The sequence below is a fragment of the Brassica oleracea genome, chromosome C3, assembly GCF_000695525.1.
Source record: "Brassica oleracea var. oleracea cultivar TO1000 chromosome C3, BOL, whole genome shotgun sequence".
Taxonomy (NCBI): Eukaryota; Viridiplantae; Streptophyta; class Magnoliopsida; order Brassicales; family Brassicaceae; genus Brassica; species Brassica oleracea.
The window spans coordinates 53,640,926-53,657,615 of record NC_027750.1 but is presented as its reverse complement, the minus strand read 5'-3'; the positions used below and the strand labels follow the sequence as shown (position 1 = coordinate 53,657,615).

The 16,690-nt window shown below is 36.1% G+C and overlaps 1 protein-coding gene and 1 pseudogene across 3 annotated transcripts; both read right to left on the bottom strand.

Moving 5' to 3' along the window:
• Window positions 1–2,956: 2,956 nt before the first annotated feature.
• Window positions 2,957–4,483, bottom strand: LOC106333548 (phosphatidylinositol/phosphatidylcholine transfer protein SFH2). 3 transcript variants are annotated; one of them, XM_013771982.1, is made up of 5 exons: window positions 4,368–4,483; window positions 3,793–4,166; window positions 3,448–3,714; window positions 3,275–3,352; window positions 2,958–3,181 (listed from the first exon to the last, which is right to left on the bottom strand). In XM_013771982.1, exons 2-5 carry the CDS (start codon window positions 4,153–4,155, stop codon window positions 3,065–3,067), a joined length of 825 nt encoding a protein of 274 aa, XP_013627436.1. In that variant the 5' UTR covers window positions 4,156–4,166; window positions 4,368–4,483; the 3' UTR covers window positions 2,958–3,064. The 3 variants fall into 3 exon arrangements, with proteins under 3 accessions (XP_013627437.1, XP_013627436.1, XP_013627438.1); XM_013771984.1 differs by lacking the exon at window positions 4,368–4,483 and adding an exon at window positions 4,280–4,315; XM_013771983.1 differs by lacking the exon at window positions 4,368–4,483 and having other exon boundaries at window positions 2,957–3,181; window positions 3,793–4,201.
• Window positions 4,484–13,887: 9,404 nt separating this feature from the next.
• LOC106332283 lies at window positions 13,888–14,902 on the bottom strand (annotated as a pseudogene).
• Window positions 14,903–16,690: the final 1,788 nt, after the last annotated feature.

The window sequence follows — 16,690 nt, the reverse complement described above, 5'->3', positions numbered from 1 at the left end:
TTTTGTTTCTTTGTCTCTTCTTCGTGAAAAGAAGGAAGATTCCAAGGGGAGATGAATCCACCGATTTATTTGAGTAAACTATCTTTACCATATGAAAAGTACAATTAATTATATCTTTATTAACCTGTAATAGTTGTTTCCAGAAGTCTTAGCAAAATATATATATATATGGCAGAGAGCTCGCACTCATGGGAATGGGTTTGCAAACATATTTCTTAATTATTGTCTTTTTGTAGCTTTGTGTGGTTCGTACTTCGTACACCATCGAAACCTCAGAATCTGTAAAGTAGTTATTTAAGAACGAGCATTCTCGCACGTGAGGGAGAATTGTACGTGAGATAGAAGCCTCGAGTATGAACACAAGTACGATTAAATTAATTCTTCAGATTTCTCAGTCCCATATGCAGCTGTATGTATATATACCGTTTTGTGTAGTACGTACACAGTACACATCGCAATCCTCCACTAATATCGATACAGAAAATTTTAAATGCATGTCTAGAGTATTTGAATGTACTTGTACTTAACATGCAGATACATGAATTTCAACGTCAATATTTGATTTAGATAATATTATGTCAATTGCCTTATTATATGGAATTGTGAATTATGTTCAGGTATTCTGTAATTTACCAACTTTATGATATACAAGAAACATCATTCAAAAAAAAAAGAAAAAAAAAAAGAAACATCATTCTTTCACGGGTTTGCAAACTAATTATGTTTCCTAACAAGGTAACATACATTTTTAATATTTCCTATTTTGTAATTTATTAAGGTTTTATTTAAAGGCTTTGTATTTTCCTAAGGCTTACCTTCAACTTCTCAATTTTCTATAAATTTTATCACTTAAGTTTTTTTTTGTGTGGATGACTTAGGGTGTTTAGGCCCAAGCTTAGACTAATTCTCAGAGATTGGTTCTCCGATAACATGTAAACCCGATTATCCTCTAAAATTTATATTCAGATAATGTTTAAAATATTTCTAAAATTTAATCAGTAATATTTTGTATATTTTGTGATGAAAATAAAAATATATGCATATCAAATATTTTTGGATCTTTTTCAATTTTATTTATTATATTTATAATTTTTTTAATATAAAAATATAAATTTTTTAAAAAAAATTGAACCCCTTAACTATTAATATACGGGGGACACGGACTTGGAACCAAGACGGTCGCCCCCATTGTTCCCCAGCCGGCCTTGTTTACTTGCAAGGTAATTTTGTTGGTTAGTGGATGTTCGCATTGTGCTTATTCATGAAATTAATTATGTCTTTATTTCTTGATATCAAACAAAGAACAATGAAAGTCACGTACGTAGCCCCAATTATTCCGCGTTAGTAACAGTATTATGGACAGTTGACACGTTGTCAACATAATACTGTCAACATAATACAAAAATCTTAGGCATATGAAAAAATGTATTAAGAATATCTATTTAGGATTTAGGAAGATAATAAGTTAGTTAAGAAAGTTGTATGGATGAGAAAGATACATACGTGGGAGAGAGAGAAAGAGGTCCATTCGGTGGAGACAGGAAAGGGACGGCGGTCCACGGCGGAGGGAGACGTTGTTATGGGAAGTTACCGACAAGAACAGCTTGCATGCATGGTGGTCCACGTGCTTCGTACCCACCACCGTCGCGCGTGTTTGAGCTTGATAGCTACTCATCTGAGTATCTCTCTCCCTCTCCACAATTTCACTAGTTTAAGCGAGTGCGTTTAAACAATATCTATCTACACGCGCGTACGTCAGAGTGTCGTCTATACAGAATTGCACATGAAGCCTGTAGGTTGGTATGTAATGTATGATACATATATGTAATTATCCGTCATTTTCCAAATATTTTGTTCTTGGAATATATGGGTTAACTCATATTCATATTAGAAGCATGAATAATTTATTGGTAGGTTATATCTTATATATTTAAAACAGAAGTCACAGCTTTGATTCATGTGTGGTTTTTTAAAAAATGAACATATTCTTAGAAAGTCATGTTACATTAATTTCTAATCTTATCATTTAAATTTTGGGTCTACCAAAAATTTTTATTAGGCTATCAATAATTAGATTTAAACAATAGATAATCCATTAGATTTATAGATAGTATAAATTAAATAGATATAATTTAATGTTGTAATACTATACCTCCATATGTTAATAATTTAATAAATATTTGTCGCTTTTAACTTTTAAAATTATAAAGATTTTTTTAGATAACAAAAATCATATTATCTAACAATGATTAATCTTTACTACCTTAAACCAATGAAAACAAATTTTAACTATATAGTTTATTTTAAAAATTAAACAAAAAATAAATGTTTAATTATTTACTCGATAATATAAATCTATGAAGAGAAAAGTTTAATTTCTTAAAAACTATCTAAATTTGTGAAATGTTACATATTTTACTAATCTTTATATATAAAGTTACGATTTTAGTAATGAAATAATAATCCGAAAATATATATATTGAAGAAGATACAAATACATGTGAAAGTTTGAAATAATCAATTCAGTGAAAAAAATATACCGTAAACTTATTATGTTTTAAAAATTGATAGACACAATATATATTATAATATATACATATTTAGAATTGAAAACAAAATGTTTATCTAAAAATAAATGAAAACAAAAATATGAACGGATCGAGATCTAGTTAATCTTAATACTGCTTGCAGTGTATATATTGATTGATACAGTTGTCTAGACTCTAGACTATTCTAGTTTCCGAGAAAGACACAAATTATTAAATATATAGGTTTAGATCTGTATGGTAATTGGAGGATTCTGTAATTACCTAAAAATTTTTTTATAACTTAGCACAGCAGAAAGTCTGATTCAATTCAGTTACAAAAAAGGTCTGATTCAATAAAACCAAAAAAGACATCACGACATGAAAACATCTAAAATGAAATCGTACAGACTTGTAAGAAAGACGAAGAGGTATAAAAAAATAATGTTTTTTACCAAGAACCTGCCATTAATCAACAGAAATAATGTTTTTTTTTTTTTTACTAACTTTTAGATCAAGTAAACACAAAGTATAGTCTTTCAGGAAAGCTTTACGTGAATCTTGGCTGTAGTCTTTGGGTCAAGGAAAGATTTCACTCCGTTCCACACAAGCCTAAACCCATAACCAGCATTGATGATGAACATACGGTTCAGAGTCTACAATGTAATACAGACACAAAGAAGTCATGGTTCTGCATCCAAAACCATTAGTAACTCTTAATATAAGAAGAAAAAGGCACAAAACAGAACCTCGGGGTAGTTATCATTGTCGATTTTCTGAATACTCTGGAGGAGATCTTTTGCAGCTTTGTTGAAGTTATTTAACCCCTCAATGAGAAAAAAAAAACAAAAGATCAAATCATTCAAGAAACAACCTTACAGAAGAAAAAAATTATATTCTATAGCTTATTTTAAGCACATACCACGCCTTGAACATCCAAGATCGTTGTGCTCTGATCAATGTGTCTCTTAGCAGCAATGGAACAAGCAGGGAACTTGACGGTGAAAGTCTTCTCAAACTCTTTCACATGGTACTTCACGTACCTATCTATTGTTGTCACTTTCATGAGCTTCACGGCATCAACTTGGCCTAGCCTCTCAATATAGACAGGTCTGCCTTCCTTGTCAACACCATGATACCCTTGTGGATAGTACTTAACCACTTCATCGATCTCTCCATAATCAAAGTCCTTGAACAAGAAGAAAGAGAGAGACACTTTAGAGACAAAGAGACAAAAACAAGAGAGTAGAGAAAGAGAGCCGTTTACCTCCATGATGGTATCTGCACCATAGTCTTTCCTCCAGTTAAGCATATCAGCCCACATTTGTTTGGCCTTTTCAATATCAAACTTTCTTGCCCTCAAGAACCTAAGCATCATGTGATGATCATCATGTTTCGAGGGAAGCAGCTCCTCTAGTATAAGAGCTTGACGGAAAGCATCAACCTGTCGCAACTCCTCTGTATCGATTTCATCGACGATTGAGACGCATCTCACACGGCTATGCCTTCGACCTCTCTTGGTCATGGAGTGCTTAAACTTGTTCGTTGCATTTATTGCCTTCTTCTTTAGAGAGCAAAGCTTTGTTAATCTCTTCTCATCTTCTGAGATCTCAACCATTGTTTCCGTCATGATTAAACTTCCTGTTGAATCAAATAGCAGTTTAATAAAAAAATATAAAAACTCTGTTACGTTTCATTTGGCTAACAAATAAACGTTGGAAATGAAAAAGAAATGAAGAAGAAACTCATTTAACATGTCACATTCATCCCCAAATACTACGAGAAACAATCTTCCTAAGCTTATGAGGATTAACGTAAACCGAAAACTATCATAAACCTCACGTTTTGTGTGATTAGAGACTGAAAATCGAAAGAAAAATATGTATTATATGTTTCAAAATTGATTCAAGAAGCGTGAGTTTCGAAGAGTTTAGGTGAGAAAGAAGAACACATGTAACTTCTTCTACATATTTTTTTACCTGTAGACTAAAAACAAAACTAAGAAGAAAACAAGAGAGATATATATAACTCTATTCTTCTCACACCAAATTAAGAACGTCTCTAAAACTAATTATCAGAGAACAAATGTTACAAATCTAGAGAGAGAGCATTGACAAGGTTTTTACCTGTTCTTGATTCACTTTCAAAAAAATTAGCTTTTTCTTTTTTTGTAAACAGATTTTTTTAGCTTTAATCTTATATTAGAGAAACCATTTTGTGAGAAATAGTTTAATCCAAAAATGAAAATACTAATAAAAAACTTCTTCTAAAATTATATGCCAGTCGTGTAAAATAATTATTTGTTTCTTAATTAGATTTATTTGTTTTGGACTTTTGGGAAGAGGAAGAAGAAAAAACGGGGCCATAAATGGGGGTTTCTAAAAAGTCTAACAGTAATTGGGGAAATTGATGTGTATTTTCTAAGGTTTTATAGAAACATATCCTATCTTAACCTTATACGACATCATATGGATCTTTTGTGTTATATATTTCTCAAATTAGTTTTAAATCAGGTTTTGGTAATCACGTGAATATTAATTCTTATGAATCTATATCATTATTAACAAATTGCAGATCAATATTCTTCCAAAACTAGTATCTGAAAATCACAACACAATAAATGGTACTCCATTCGTTTCACAAGGATAAATTTTCTATTGTTTTCACACGTATTAAAAAAATCACATTAAATTAATATAATAAATGTATCATTTTTGCAATTTTTTTAATTTTAATAACTTTCAATCAATAGTAATTCAATAAAATTAATTAATTTTTTTTTAAAAAACACAAAATATTTATCTTTGTAAAATATATTTTTTAAAAAATATCTATCTTTTTGAAACGGAACGAGTATATCAATACCAAAATTTATGCCAAAAAAACAAATAATTATTATTGCCAAGGCTTTTAAGATGTAGTTTTAAAGTCGAAAAGAATATAATTGTTCTTTAAACGTAACACAACATTAATCAGCATTAACGTAACATGATAACTAAGTTCCATTTTAATCCTGGAATTTTGTGACATCTTATATAGTGAACCATCGTGAGGTAGTAGTGCAGTACTGAACGAGCGCTGACTTGACTTGTCAATGGGAATTGACCACCTAGGCCTGGGCGTTCGGATCGGGTTCGGGCCGGTTCCTTTCGGGTCCGCGTTTTTTCGGGTCCTAAATATTTAGATCCAATAGGTAGTTAGAAATTTTCGGTTCGGGTTCGGATCGGTTCTTCTCGGGTATGGGTCGGTTCGGGTCTATAATTAAAATACCCGTAATTTTTCGGATCCATATCGGATCCGGGTCGGGTTCGGGTATTTAGGATCTGAAAAGGACATGATATACTCAATTCCATCAACTTTAGTTGAATATTTGTCATATATATCTAAAATTTTACAAAACAACTTAAATGAAACTATTAATAATTAAAATAAAACATTTTAAAAATCTAAATTTTACATTTTAAAGCTTTATATTACTTTAAAAATGTTAAAAAATAATAACAAATGTTCTTAACAAAAGATATTTCAACTAAATCATAAAATAATATATATAAAATAGAACACAAAAACATCATAGTTTTAGATATACATGTTTTTAAATCGGGTACAAATCGGTTTTTATCGGGTCGGGTCTATTCGGGTCGGTTCTTTTCGGATCCGGGTCTATTCGGGTCGGTTTATTTTCGGTTCCGGTTCTTTCGGGTAAAAAAAATTTAGACTCAAAAGATACTTGTAAATTTTCGGTCCAGTTCCGGATCGGATATTTTTGGATCGGTTCCGGTTCGGGTCCAGGTTAAAATGCTCAGGCCTATGACCACCCATAATCTCAACCTGTAAAAAACAAAAATTTCTCAAAAGATTTCTTGAGAAACAAGCAAACACTTGATATTATTTTTTCTCATGATGTTAACATTAACTGAAACTATTTAGAGACTTTGATCAAATAATGAATAAAGAGAACTTCAAAAATAAAATAAAATAAAAAAATAAAAGGCGTTTATTCTCTCCGGTGATAAAGATAACTGATCAGGTGAGTTTCTTTCTACCTGATACAACCTAGGAGAGATCAAGAAAGGTGTTTATTCTCTCCAGTGCTAAACCGGCAGACGATATCATTTTAATCAACAAACGTCTTTGCTCTTCATCAAGTTTTGTGATGGAAGAAAATCTTTCAGCCATGCTGACAATCCCCAACAATGGTGATCTTAACTCACCAGGCATTTTAGCTAGAATCTTCTTCGCATTCATCATCTCATGTGCAAATAATAAAAAGAGAAACCATTCGGTCTGATGAATCTTGATGCTTTCACTAATCACACTTCTCAAAACCTGTAATGTGAATGGTCTTTCCAAGTTCTGATTCCATTGTCTTTCTAACTGCATTATCTTCTCCAAGTTTTGCCATCTTTTCCCTCTTCCTTACCTGTAAGAAAATAAGAACTTCAGATAACTTATCAATATCAACATTGTCTGGTTTTTCAAACTCACCTGATCAGTTACTTCCATCCCAATGTAATTTATGTCCACTTTCTTGCCAGTTTTACTGTAAACAGTCTCAACAAAGATCAGAAACGTCTTTGATCAGAATAAATCAGTGTCAAATGTGATCTCTCTCTTTGAAGCTTTTCCCTTCTCAAGAACCTCTCTCTTGAATTCTTCAAACTCTCTAACCCCATTGCCATTGAAAATCTCAGAGTCTATTTTTCCGAGAATGTCCTATCATAATGTTAAATAATAACATGATCAAATAACTATGTTTTATGCAAGTGGATGATCAATAATCCAAGTGTTTGTCCCAACCTCTTCCTTCAAACTAGGAAACTGGTTGAATATGAACATGTACCGTAAATCTTGATCTTGAAACCAGACATACAGAAGATCTCACTTGGGACCGGATTTGAGTCAAACCCAATAAAACTTTAGCTTTAGCTTCCAAAAAATTTGTAGGTTTTTTACCTAAGCATAGTCCCCAAAATTATCAGAAAAAAATTTAGTAAAAGTATTTAAAAATGTTTCTAACCCTCAAATTCTCACAAGTTTCATACTGAAAATTAAAAAAGTAATAATCATCTACCTGATGTCCCATAATAAAAGGTGAGTTCTCAAGTATGAAACTCAAGAAACCTTCACCTGTCTTGAGAGTCTCCATAGTCTTCAAACTCTCAACCGTAGCCGATACGATATCGATTCGCTTGTTCTTCGAGCTCGATTCGAAACTCTCACGCTCTCGTTTGACCTCTCTCTCTCTCTCTCTCTCTCTCTCTCTCTCTCTCTCACTCGTTTGTTTGAAAAGATGAAATACAAAGACACACGAATTATAGAGTTCCCCGAATCAACCTGGGTACTTATCTCTTCAGGATCCTTCTCCTGGAATTCACTATATGATCGACAGATCGTTTTCCTCAGTACAAGTCAACTCTCAACAACCTGAGATTGACTTTATAACAACCAGCTCTCCGCAACTCCTCGCGAGCTAACTGCCATTTTGGGCTTCACCAATATCACGTAGGCCCATTAGTTCTTTTTTCTGTCGATCAGGAAAGGCCCAGTCAGTGTGACTATTATAGTCGTTGCTCCCCTTGAGACCCAAGCAATGAACCACAAACACTCACAAACTCCACCTTGGTTCATGCTTCCTCTCTCAAGCTTATATCAACTCCTGATAAATATAGTGAATCTTGGATCTTGGCAATCACAAGCTCTATGACTTCGAACTAGTTGAATTCCTCAGCTTCTTGACTTCAAGCCCCTGCTGACTCCGGGTAGCGATATCAATCTCCCCTTTGATATCTACTGCATCATCTCGTTAATCCATCACCTGAGATGATCCATTTTCTTGAGCAAGGTTCCAAGACCTTTAAGGTCTTGATATGTTCTCTGAACTTATCCCCTGGTAGCGCCTTTGTCAACACATCTGCTGCATTCTTCGACGTATGTACCTTCAGCACTCTGACTTGACTGTCTGCCACAACTTCGCGAATGAAATTATCCTTCACCTTCATATGTTTCGTCCTTTCATGAAACATATTGTTCTTTGACAAGTATATTGCACTTTGCGAATCACAGTGAATCTATGCTGCCTCTTGTTCAAATCCCAAGCGTTCACATATCCCTTTCAACCATATTGCTTCTCTGCTAGCCTCTGACAATGAAATATACTCAGATTCTGTTGTTGAGAGAGCCACTACTCTCTGTAGACACGATCTCCAACTGACCATATTTCCCCCAACTGTGAACACAAACCCTGAAATCGATCTGCTCTTATCCTAATCCGCTGCATAGTCTGAATCGCAAAACCCTCGTACCAAGAAGTCTGAACCCTTTGTAAATACCAGATTGTATCCTGTTGCACCTCTGAGATACCGCATTATCCATTTAACTGCTGCCCAATGCTCCTTACCCGGCCTTCCCATATACCTGCTAACAAGTCCAACAGCATATGCTAAGTCTGGTCTTGATCCGACCATATCATACATAATGATCCCGACTGCACTAGCATAAGGAACCTCTTCCATCTCTGCAGCTTGCTCCTCTGCTTCCTTCTTTCTTAACGCCTTAAGCTTAAACTAAGATCCAATAGGAGTTTGGACCTCTCTGGACTCTTCCATGTTGAATGTCTTCAGAACTTTGCTGAGATATCTCTCATGTGACAGCATTAGCCGTCCTGCTTCTACATCTCTGAAGATATCCATACCTAATATGCGTCTGGCTGCTCCTGAATCCTACATGTCGAACTTTGCCTTCAACAAATCCTTCAGCCTGTTGATCTCAGTTCTACTCTTGGAGGCTATCAACATATCGTCCACATACAGAAGCATAAACACTCAAACTTGCATAGTAGCTCCCTTCGTGTAGACACATGGATCATATTGACTCCTAGCATACTTCTCCCTAATCATAAACTCATCAAACCGATGATTCCATTCTCGTGGAGATTACTTTAACCCATAGAGAGATTTTCGTAGCAAACAAACCTTGTCTTCCTGGCCCTTCTTCACAAACCCCTCCAACTGATCCATATAAATCTTTTCCTGTAGAACCCCATGTAGGAATGCCGTTTTTACATCCATTTGATCTAACTCCATGTCAAAGTTGACAACTGCTGAAAGAAGAATTCTGATGGAGACATGCTTCACCACCGGTGCAAAGACTTTGTTATAGTCTATGCCTTCGATCTGCGCAAACCCCTTTGCTACCAGACGAGATTTGTATCTCGGTTCCTCCACTCCAGGAATGCCAGACTTTAGCTTATACAACCACTTGCACCCAATCACCTTCTGATTCTTCAGTCGCTCTGTTAGATCCCAAGTATGATTTTCCTCAAGAGATGTCATCTCTTCTCCCATTGAACCGTTCCAAATATCCCAATCCTTGCTTTGTTTTGCTTCAGCAAAGGATCTAGGTTCTTCTTGTTCAATTTCTTCTGCGCATGCTAATGCATACGCCACCAAATCTGTGTCTTCATACTTCGATGGAGGCTTTATCTGTCTTCTGACACGGTCCCTGGCCAGAATGTAATCACTCAGATCCTCTTCCTGACTGTGATCCAGCTCTTTTTCATCCTCTGAGCTGCTGGAGGAATCACACAACACTTCCTTCTTTTCCAAGTCTGGTCCACCTTGAACTGAATTCCCTGATGATGACTCTACTAGTTCATCTTTGAATGTAACCTTCTTCTTAGCCTTGGGTGATGAATGAACCTCAAGCTCCTGAACTTGCATCACCTCCAAGTCATTGTGTTTAAATAGATGATCTTCGTGGAAGATAACATCTTTAGTGGAAGATAACGTCTTTACTGATTACAACTTTCTCTTCATCAAGTAGCCAGACTCTAAAGCCTTTGGTTCGCTGAGCATACCCAAGGAAAATTCCTTTGGTAGCCCTCGGACAGATCTTGTCTGCTATTGTGTGAATGTACGCCACACACCCAAACCTCTTTAAGTGATCATATCTTGGATTTGCTCCTGTCCAAATAGCCTCTGGAACTTCAGACCATGTAGCCGATGTCGGAGACCTATTGATGATGTAAACTGCTGTTGAAGCCGCCTCTGCCCAAAACTCTGCATCAAGACTTGTCTCAACCAACATGCTCCTCACCTTATCCATTATGGTCTGGTTCATTCTCTCAGACATCCCGTTCTGATGGGGAGTGTACGGACAAGTTTTGTGACGCTTGATGCCAGAATTTCTGCACACTTTGTCGAAAAGATTGTTGCAGAATTCTAACCTGTTGTCTGTACGTAAGCAGCTTCTGACCTGTTTGATTCTCAACCAATGCTTTCCACTCTTCAAATTTCTGAAAGGCTTCATCCTTTGTGCGGAGGAAGAATATCCACACCTTGCGCGAGAAGTCGTCTATGAAGGTCAAGAAGTATTTACTTCCTGATAGGCTTGGGGTCACGTTTGGTGATCCCCATAAGTCGGAGTGCACATAGTCGAGGATAGCTTTAGTTGTATGCTTTGCCTTTGGGAAGCTCTGCTTGTGCGATTTTCCCATCGCACACGCTTCACAGAACCCCAGAGAGTTAATCTCTTATTTCTTCAAATAGCCTTTTCTCACCAAGACTTCCATTGATGACTGGCTCATGTGAGCTAACCGAGAGTGCCACTGATTGGTTCTGTCAACTACATTGCATGACGCTCCCTCTGTGACCTTTCTGACCGACCCTGTAGATAGTATAGACCTTGATCATATTTTCCAGTCAACACCTTCTGATCTCCTTTAAAGAACTGAACTTCGAAACCTTCTCCCCAGTAATTACATCCTGACTTCTCCAACTGTCCGTGAGAGATCAGATTTCTTCTCATCTCTGGCATATACCTCAATAGACCGAGAGTAACAACCGAGCTATCCGGGTTGTCTATAGTGATAGTTCTCATGCCCTTCACCATACAATATGTATTATTTCCCATCATCACTTTGCTTCCCTCAACTTCTTGGTAATCTAATAATACTTCCCTTCTTGGGGTTATATGAATTATGCATCCCGAGTCTAGAACCCAGTCCTCGTTAGACGCATGAGGACTGGCCGTCAGTGCTATTGAGTCTGGGAGCTTCATAGCAACATTCGCAGATGTATGCAGTCTCTCTTCCAGTGGTTTTCGTCTCCACACGCCCAACACGCATTTGGAGCAAACTTCTGTCTAGACTTCGACCTCGATATGTCGTTATCTCTGCTCTTACCGCAGTTGTTGTAACCTCGATGCCCTTTCTTATCAGACCTTCCCCTTAACTCTACATATAGGCCATCTGAGCCTTGCCTTGACTTGCTGAAGGCTCCATTCTGCCTCAATTCAGCTTCTTTTGCATAGGCTGAATAGACTACTTCATTTACTGTCAAAGTCTCCTTGCATGTCCCGTACTTCAAGGTATGAACCAGCGGTTCGTATGATGATGGGAGGCTAGTCAGTAGTTGAATTGCTTGATCCTCATCGCTCACCATAATCTTCAAGCTGCCAAGGTATGCTATCAGCTTCAGGAACGTGTCAAGGTTCTCTTCTATCGACTTTCGTTCCTCCATCTTGAAGCTTGCAAAACTTTGTTTCAGGTAGATCCGGTTTGGCAGGGATTTAGTTTGATAGTCCTGCTCCAGAGCCTTCCACATTCCCAGCGCTGTTGGCTCAGACATGTACTCAGCAGATTCCTTACTCTGACGTCCTTCTCTGCTGCCTTCGGATCAACCTTAACATCATTTAACTCTGTACCGTCTGCATCTTTGGTCTCAGTTGTTGGTTTTGATTCTTCCCTTAAGACCGAAGAGAGTCCTTGAATCTTCAATTGCCCCAACAGTTTGTACTTCCAAAGACTGAAGTCACCTTTGCCGTCGAACTTCTCCATGACGAATCTTCCCGGAGTTGGATCCATGCTTCTCCCACCTTAATTTGTCTGTCACCTGCAGATAACAGACAAATACCCACAGAATCAGTAGATATCTAATTCCACGCACGAATCTACAATATTTGAAGGATCAATTTCTAGCTCGCTTATTTGGAGTAATCAATCTAGTTCTCAACAATCAGTAAAGGTTTTGGAATCCCTCCCCTGAGATCCTCGAGACTTTCAAGATCAACCAATAATCCTCTCGATTTGACCTAATCTCCTTTGGTACACTTGCGATCGAAAATTTCGATCTATCTCCGTAAGATCTGGGCGATCTTTCTTGAGTGAATCCTCAAACCCGCCCCGAACCTCGAACCACCTCCTTGTATCGCCGTCGCGTAACCAGCGCTCTAATACCACTTGTAGCCGATATGATATTGATTCGTTTGTTCTTCGAGCTCGATTCTATCTAACTCTCACGCTCTCGTTTGATCTCTCTCTCTCTCTCTCTCACTCGTTTGTTTGAAAAGATGAAATACAAAGACACACGAATTATAGAGTTCCCCGAATCAACCTGGGTACTTCTCTCTTCAAAATCCTTCTCCTGGAATTCACTATATGATTGACAGATCGTTTTCCTCAGTACAAGTCAACTCTCAACAACCTGAGAGTGATTTTATAACAACCAGCTCTCCGCAACTCCTCGCGAGCTGACTGCCATTTTGGGCTTCACCAATATCACGTAGGCCCATTAGTTCTTTTCTTCTGTCGATTAGGAAAGGCCCAGTCAGTGTGACTGTTATAGATGTTGCTCCCCTTGAGACCCAAGCAGTGAACCACAAACACTCACATCAACCAATCTCAGCTTACTCTCTCTACTCTCCTCCAGTGATTTCTCCAAGCGTGACACCTTCTTCTTCCGGTATTCGACCGTATCAACCTCATTCTCTGATTCCTCCTTGTCTATCTCAGTCTTTTCAGCTTCTTCTCTTTCTCTACTCATATTCTTAAGCTCCTCTCTTAAATCTCTAATTAGTCGAGATAAACCTTGGTGAGTGGAATCCATGAGTTCATATAATCGATCCAAGTCTGCGATCATCGGGTTAACCATAGTTGTTACTTGTTACTTGTTACTTCCTTCAACAATGAAGTATACAAAACTGAACATGTAGTTAGAGGAAGTATGAATAGTTAGTAGATCTGTAAACTTATCTAATCTCATCTAGTGTAGAGTAGAGTCAACCAAGTGCAAACGACCATTGGGACAAGGTTTAGTAAAAAAAAAAAAACTTATACTGAAGCATCTGACATTATTAATATAAATTGTATTGAATAAACTATAAACTGTTCCAAGAAAAAAAAACTATATATTATAACTAGTTGCTATCTTTTATGTTGGATCTCTAATTTCATCTTTTTTTTCAAATTAAATGCAAAATATTCAAATTTTTAATTTTGTAATATCATACTGGATTACCAAAAATTATACAAAGAATACAAACAAAAATTTATGCCAAGGATTAATATACTTTCACCCTTTTATAACAAACACTCACATAGTCACATTATCATACGTGAATGGTATTTGCAAAAACTATTTTTTGGTTATTTTCATTTTTTTTTTATCTAAGCTATACCAAGCTAATCATCTATTTGATTCCTCCTCTGCCTTGCAATGAAAGACTCGATCTTGTACCGGAGTTCATCATCAGAATCAAATCTCTCAGAAGACGCATCCGTCTCTGATCTCCTTAATCTGCCACATGAACTCTTCTCCAAACCCTCCAGATTCTCAGACCGGCTTCGTTGGTAACTCTGAATTTGCCTCTTCTGTTTCTCCATCTTCTTCTCTTGATGCTCAACTATGCTTTGCTTCTCTCTCTTCACTGAATCTCTCTGTTTTGTAACCTTCTCAGGTTTGCTCTGTTTGGCTATCGTCTCAGACTCTCAGTTATGCTCAGTGTCTCTTTCTCTGCTTCGCTCTGTTTTGCTCTGGCTTCTGTTATACTCTGTTTAGCCTTGTTCTCTGCTTCGCTCTGTTTTCCTTCATCTCTCCTTGAGCTCTCTTGAACAAACTCCTCGTAAAGAGCGTTGCGTTTGGTCTTCGGGCCAACTTCTTGATTCAAGAGAAGGCCAGATTTCACGATTAGAGCGATGACTATCGCGTTTGCTACAACAAACGCAAGATTGCGGTTTGCGATAATAACCGCGGCGACACCAGAATCATGCAACGTGATAACGAGGTGATAGCATAGCGTAGCTACTGTTACCAGAACAAGAACTATCTCGATCGCCCGGTAAAACAGATCCAAGATTATCTGAACACGAGACTTTTTCGCAAGCCTTTTTGTCTTTCTTGGTTTAGTTTTCTGAGAGCTAAAAGAATCCATTGGTGAGAATAGGATCCGAAGAAGAAGAAGAAGGAAAAACCCTAAAAGCAGAAGAAATGGAAGAGTTATGAGAAGAAGAGACCAGTTGTGTTCTCAGTTTATATTCATGTAAAGAAACTGAGAATATGTTTCTCTCTTTGTTCTTTTTTGTTTTCTTTTACTTTGTTTCTTGAGAGAACTTAGCTTTGATCCATGAGAGTATTTATACTGGGTCACTCACTGTAGTCTACAATAAAACGCGGGTTGACATACTTTCGTTTTTACGTTATTTACATGTTAAACGTGGTATAAATTCTCTCTTGACAGGAGAACCGAGAACTTACTACACAACTTCTTTTTTTTTTTTTTTAAACTTACTACACAACTTCATTAAGATAAAGTTTCTAAATTATAATAACTTGCTTTTGAGAAAAACTATAAGAAAGTTATACGACATAATATGGTTTTTGTATGGGGTTTGTCATTTAAATGCAAAGTTTAACAATAACAACAAAAAATGTGGTGACCAAGGCTATATATTGTCTTGATATGTATGTTATGAAAAAAAATATATATATATGCTTTCCTTTAGCTTTGAGGTTTCGTATTTTAATTTTCAATACAAAATTAAAATGTTATTTTATTCGTAATGATAAGAAGAATATACATAAATAATTAAAAATGAGAGGTTTGTTCAAAAAAATGTGGTACTGTATTAATCCAACAAGGCTTGTCGCATGCTAACTCATTAACTTTGATATAAAATACTATTGATCATGGAAAGTATGCAACTCCTAAAGATTTTGTTAGTTAAAGAGCCTTGTCCTGTATCGAATGATATTATTCTCTAAATAATGTTTATTTTATTTGTAATATTATTAAAGCTGGTTTCTGTTGGTTAACAATATGTGAGATATTACTGAAATCAATTTAAAGCATGCACGATTGATTATGACGATCACTAACGATGACTAATTCTAGAAGAAGTTTAAGAACGTGCTCATTGCGAATCCATTCTTGACAAAAAAAATCCGGAAGATCGCTTATCATTACAAATATCTCATGTATATTGGCATGCTACGTACGATAGACTAGTGGTTCAAATAATTAATACGCTGAAAGCTATCAGATTAAGATCAATATTTGTATTATTTCTGATTAAAAACAAAAAAGCAGCATCGCACTATATTAGTGACTTTGTCCACTTATAATTAGTTTACTCAGCCAGTAAAGCAGCTATAACCGTGATATTGATACGTGAGATCTGTTTGTAGCACAAATTTATTAATGTATATAACTATATTGTAAAAGTAGCTAGGACTTGAATGATAAGTACAAACTACAAACCATGCCCACTATCACTGTGCTGAAACAAATTGTTATGCAATTTGTTGTGTGGAATATATGTACATGCATTGTATATATGTAATAAAATATCATAAAACAGAAATAGAATATATATATATATATATATATATCCCATATATACTATTTGTGAAACATTACAACTTTTTTTTTTAGCAATGTGTCATCACTAGGATTGATTCTTAGAATTATTAGAGAAATATGTTGGTTTATCTAATTATATAATAAGCTTTTTATTAAACCACTACAAGAAAACAACGGTATTCTGACGGAAATTCCGACGGAAAATGAAATCCTCGGAATTTCCTCGGAATATACCGACGGAATTCCGAGGAAACATCAATCCGTCGGAATATTCCGAGGAAATTCCGACGAACTAGTGATCGATCGATGCGTTTTTGGACATAAATACATCGATCGATCCGTTTATAAAAAAACATTCGAGATTTTGAAACCCCAAACACTAGTTCCTCAGAATTTCCTCGGAATATTCCGAGGAAATTCCGAGGAAATAGGGTTTTTAAACCGAAAACAACGTTTTGCGGTTTGAATAACACCTATATAACCCTTATTAAGTGTCTTACGTTCATTATGAAGTCAAAAATTTGTTC

What these genes read in the sequence shown, in the direction of transcription:
- LOC106333548 (XM_013771982.1), bottom strand. Translation starts at nt 4,155, where the DNA reads ATGACGGAAACAATGGTTGAGATCTCAGAAGATGAGAAGAGATTAACA. An exon ending in TCTTGGATGTTCAAGGCGTG is followed by an intron (nt 3,353 to 3,447) that starts GTATGTGCTTAA and finishes TTTCTCATTGAG; the next exon opens with GGGTTAAATAACTTCAACAA. An exon ending in ACAATGATAACTACCCCGAG is followed by an intron (nt 3,182 to 3,274) that starts GTTCTGTTTTGT and finishes ATTACATTGTAG; the next exon opens with ACTCTGAACCGTATGTTCAT.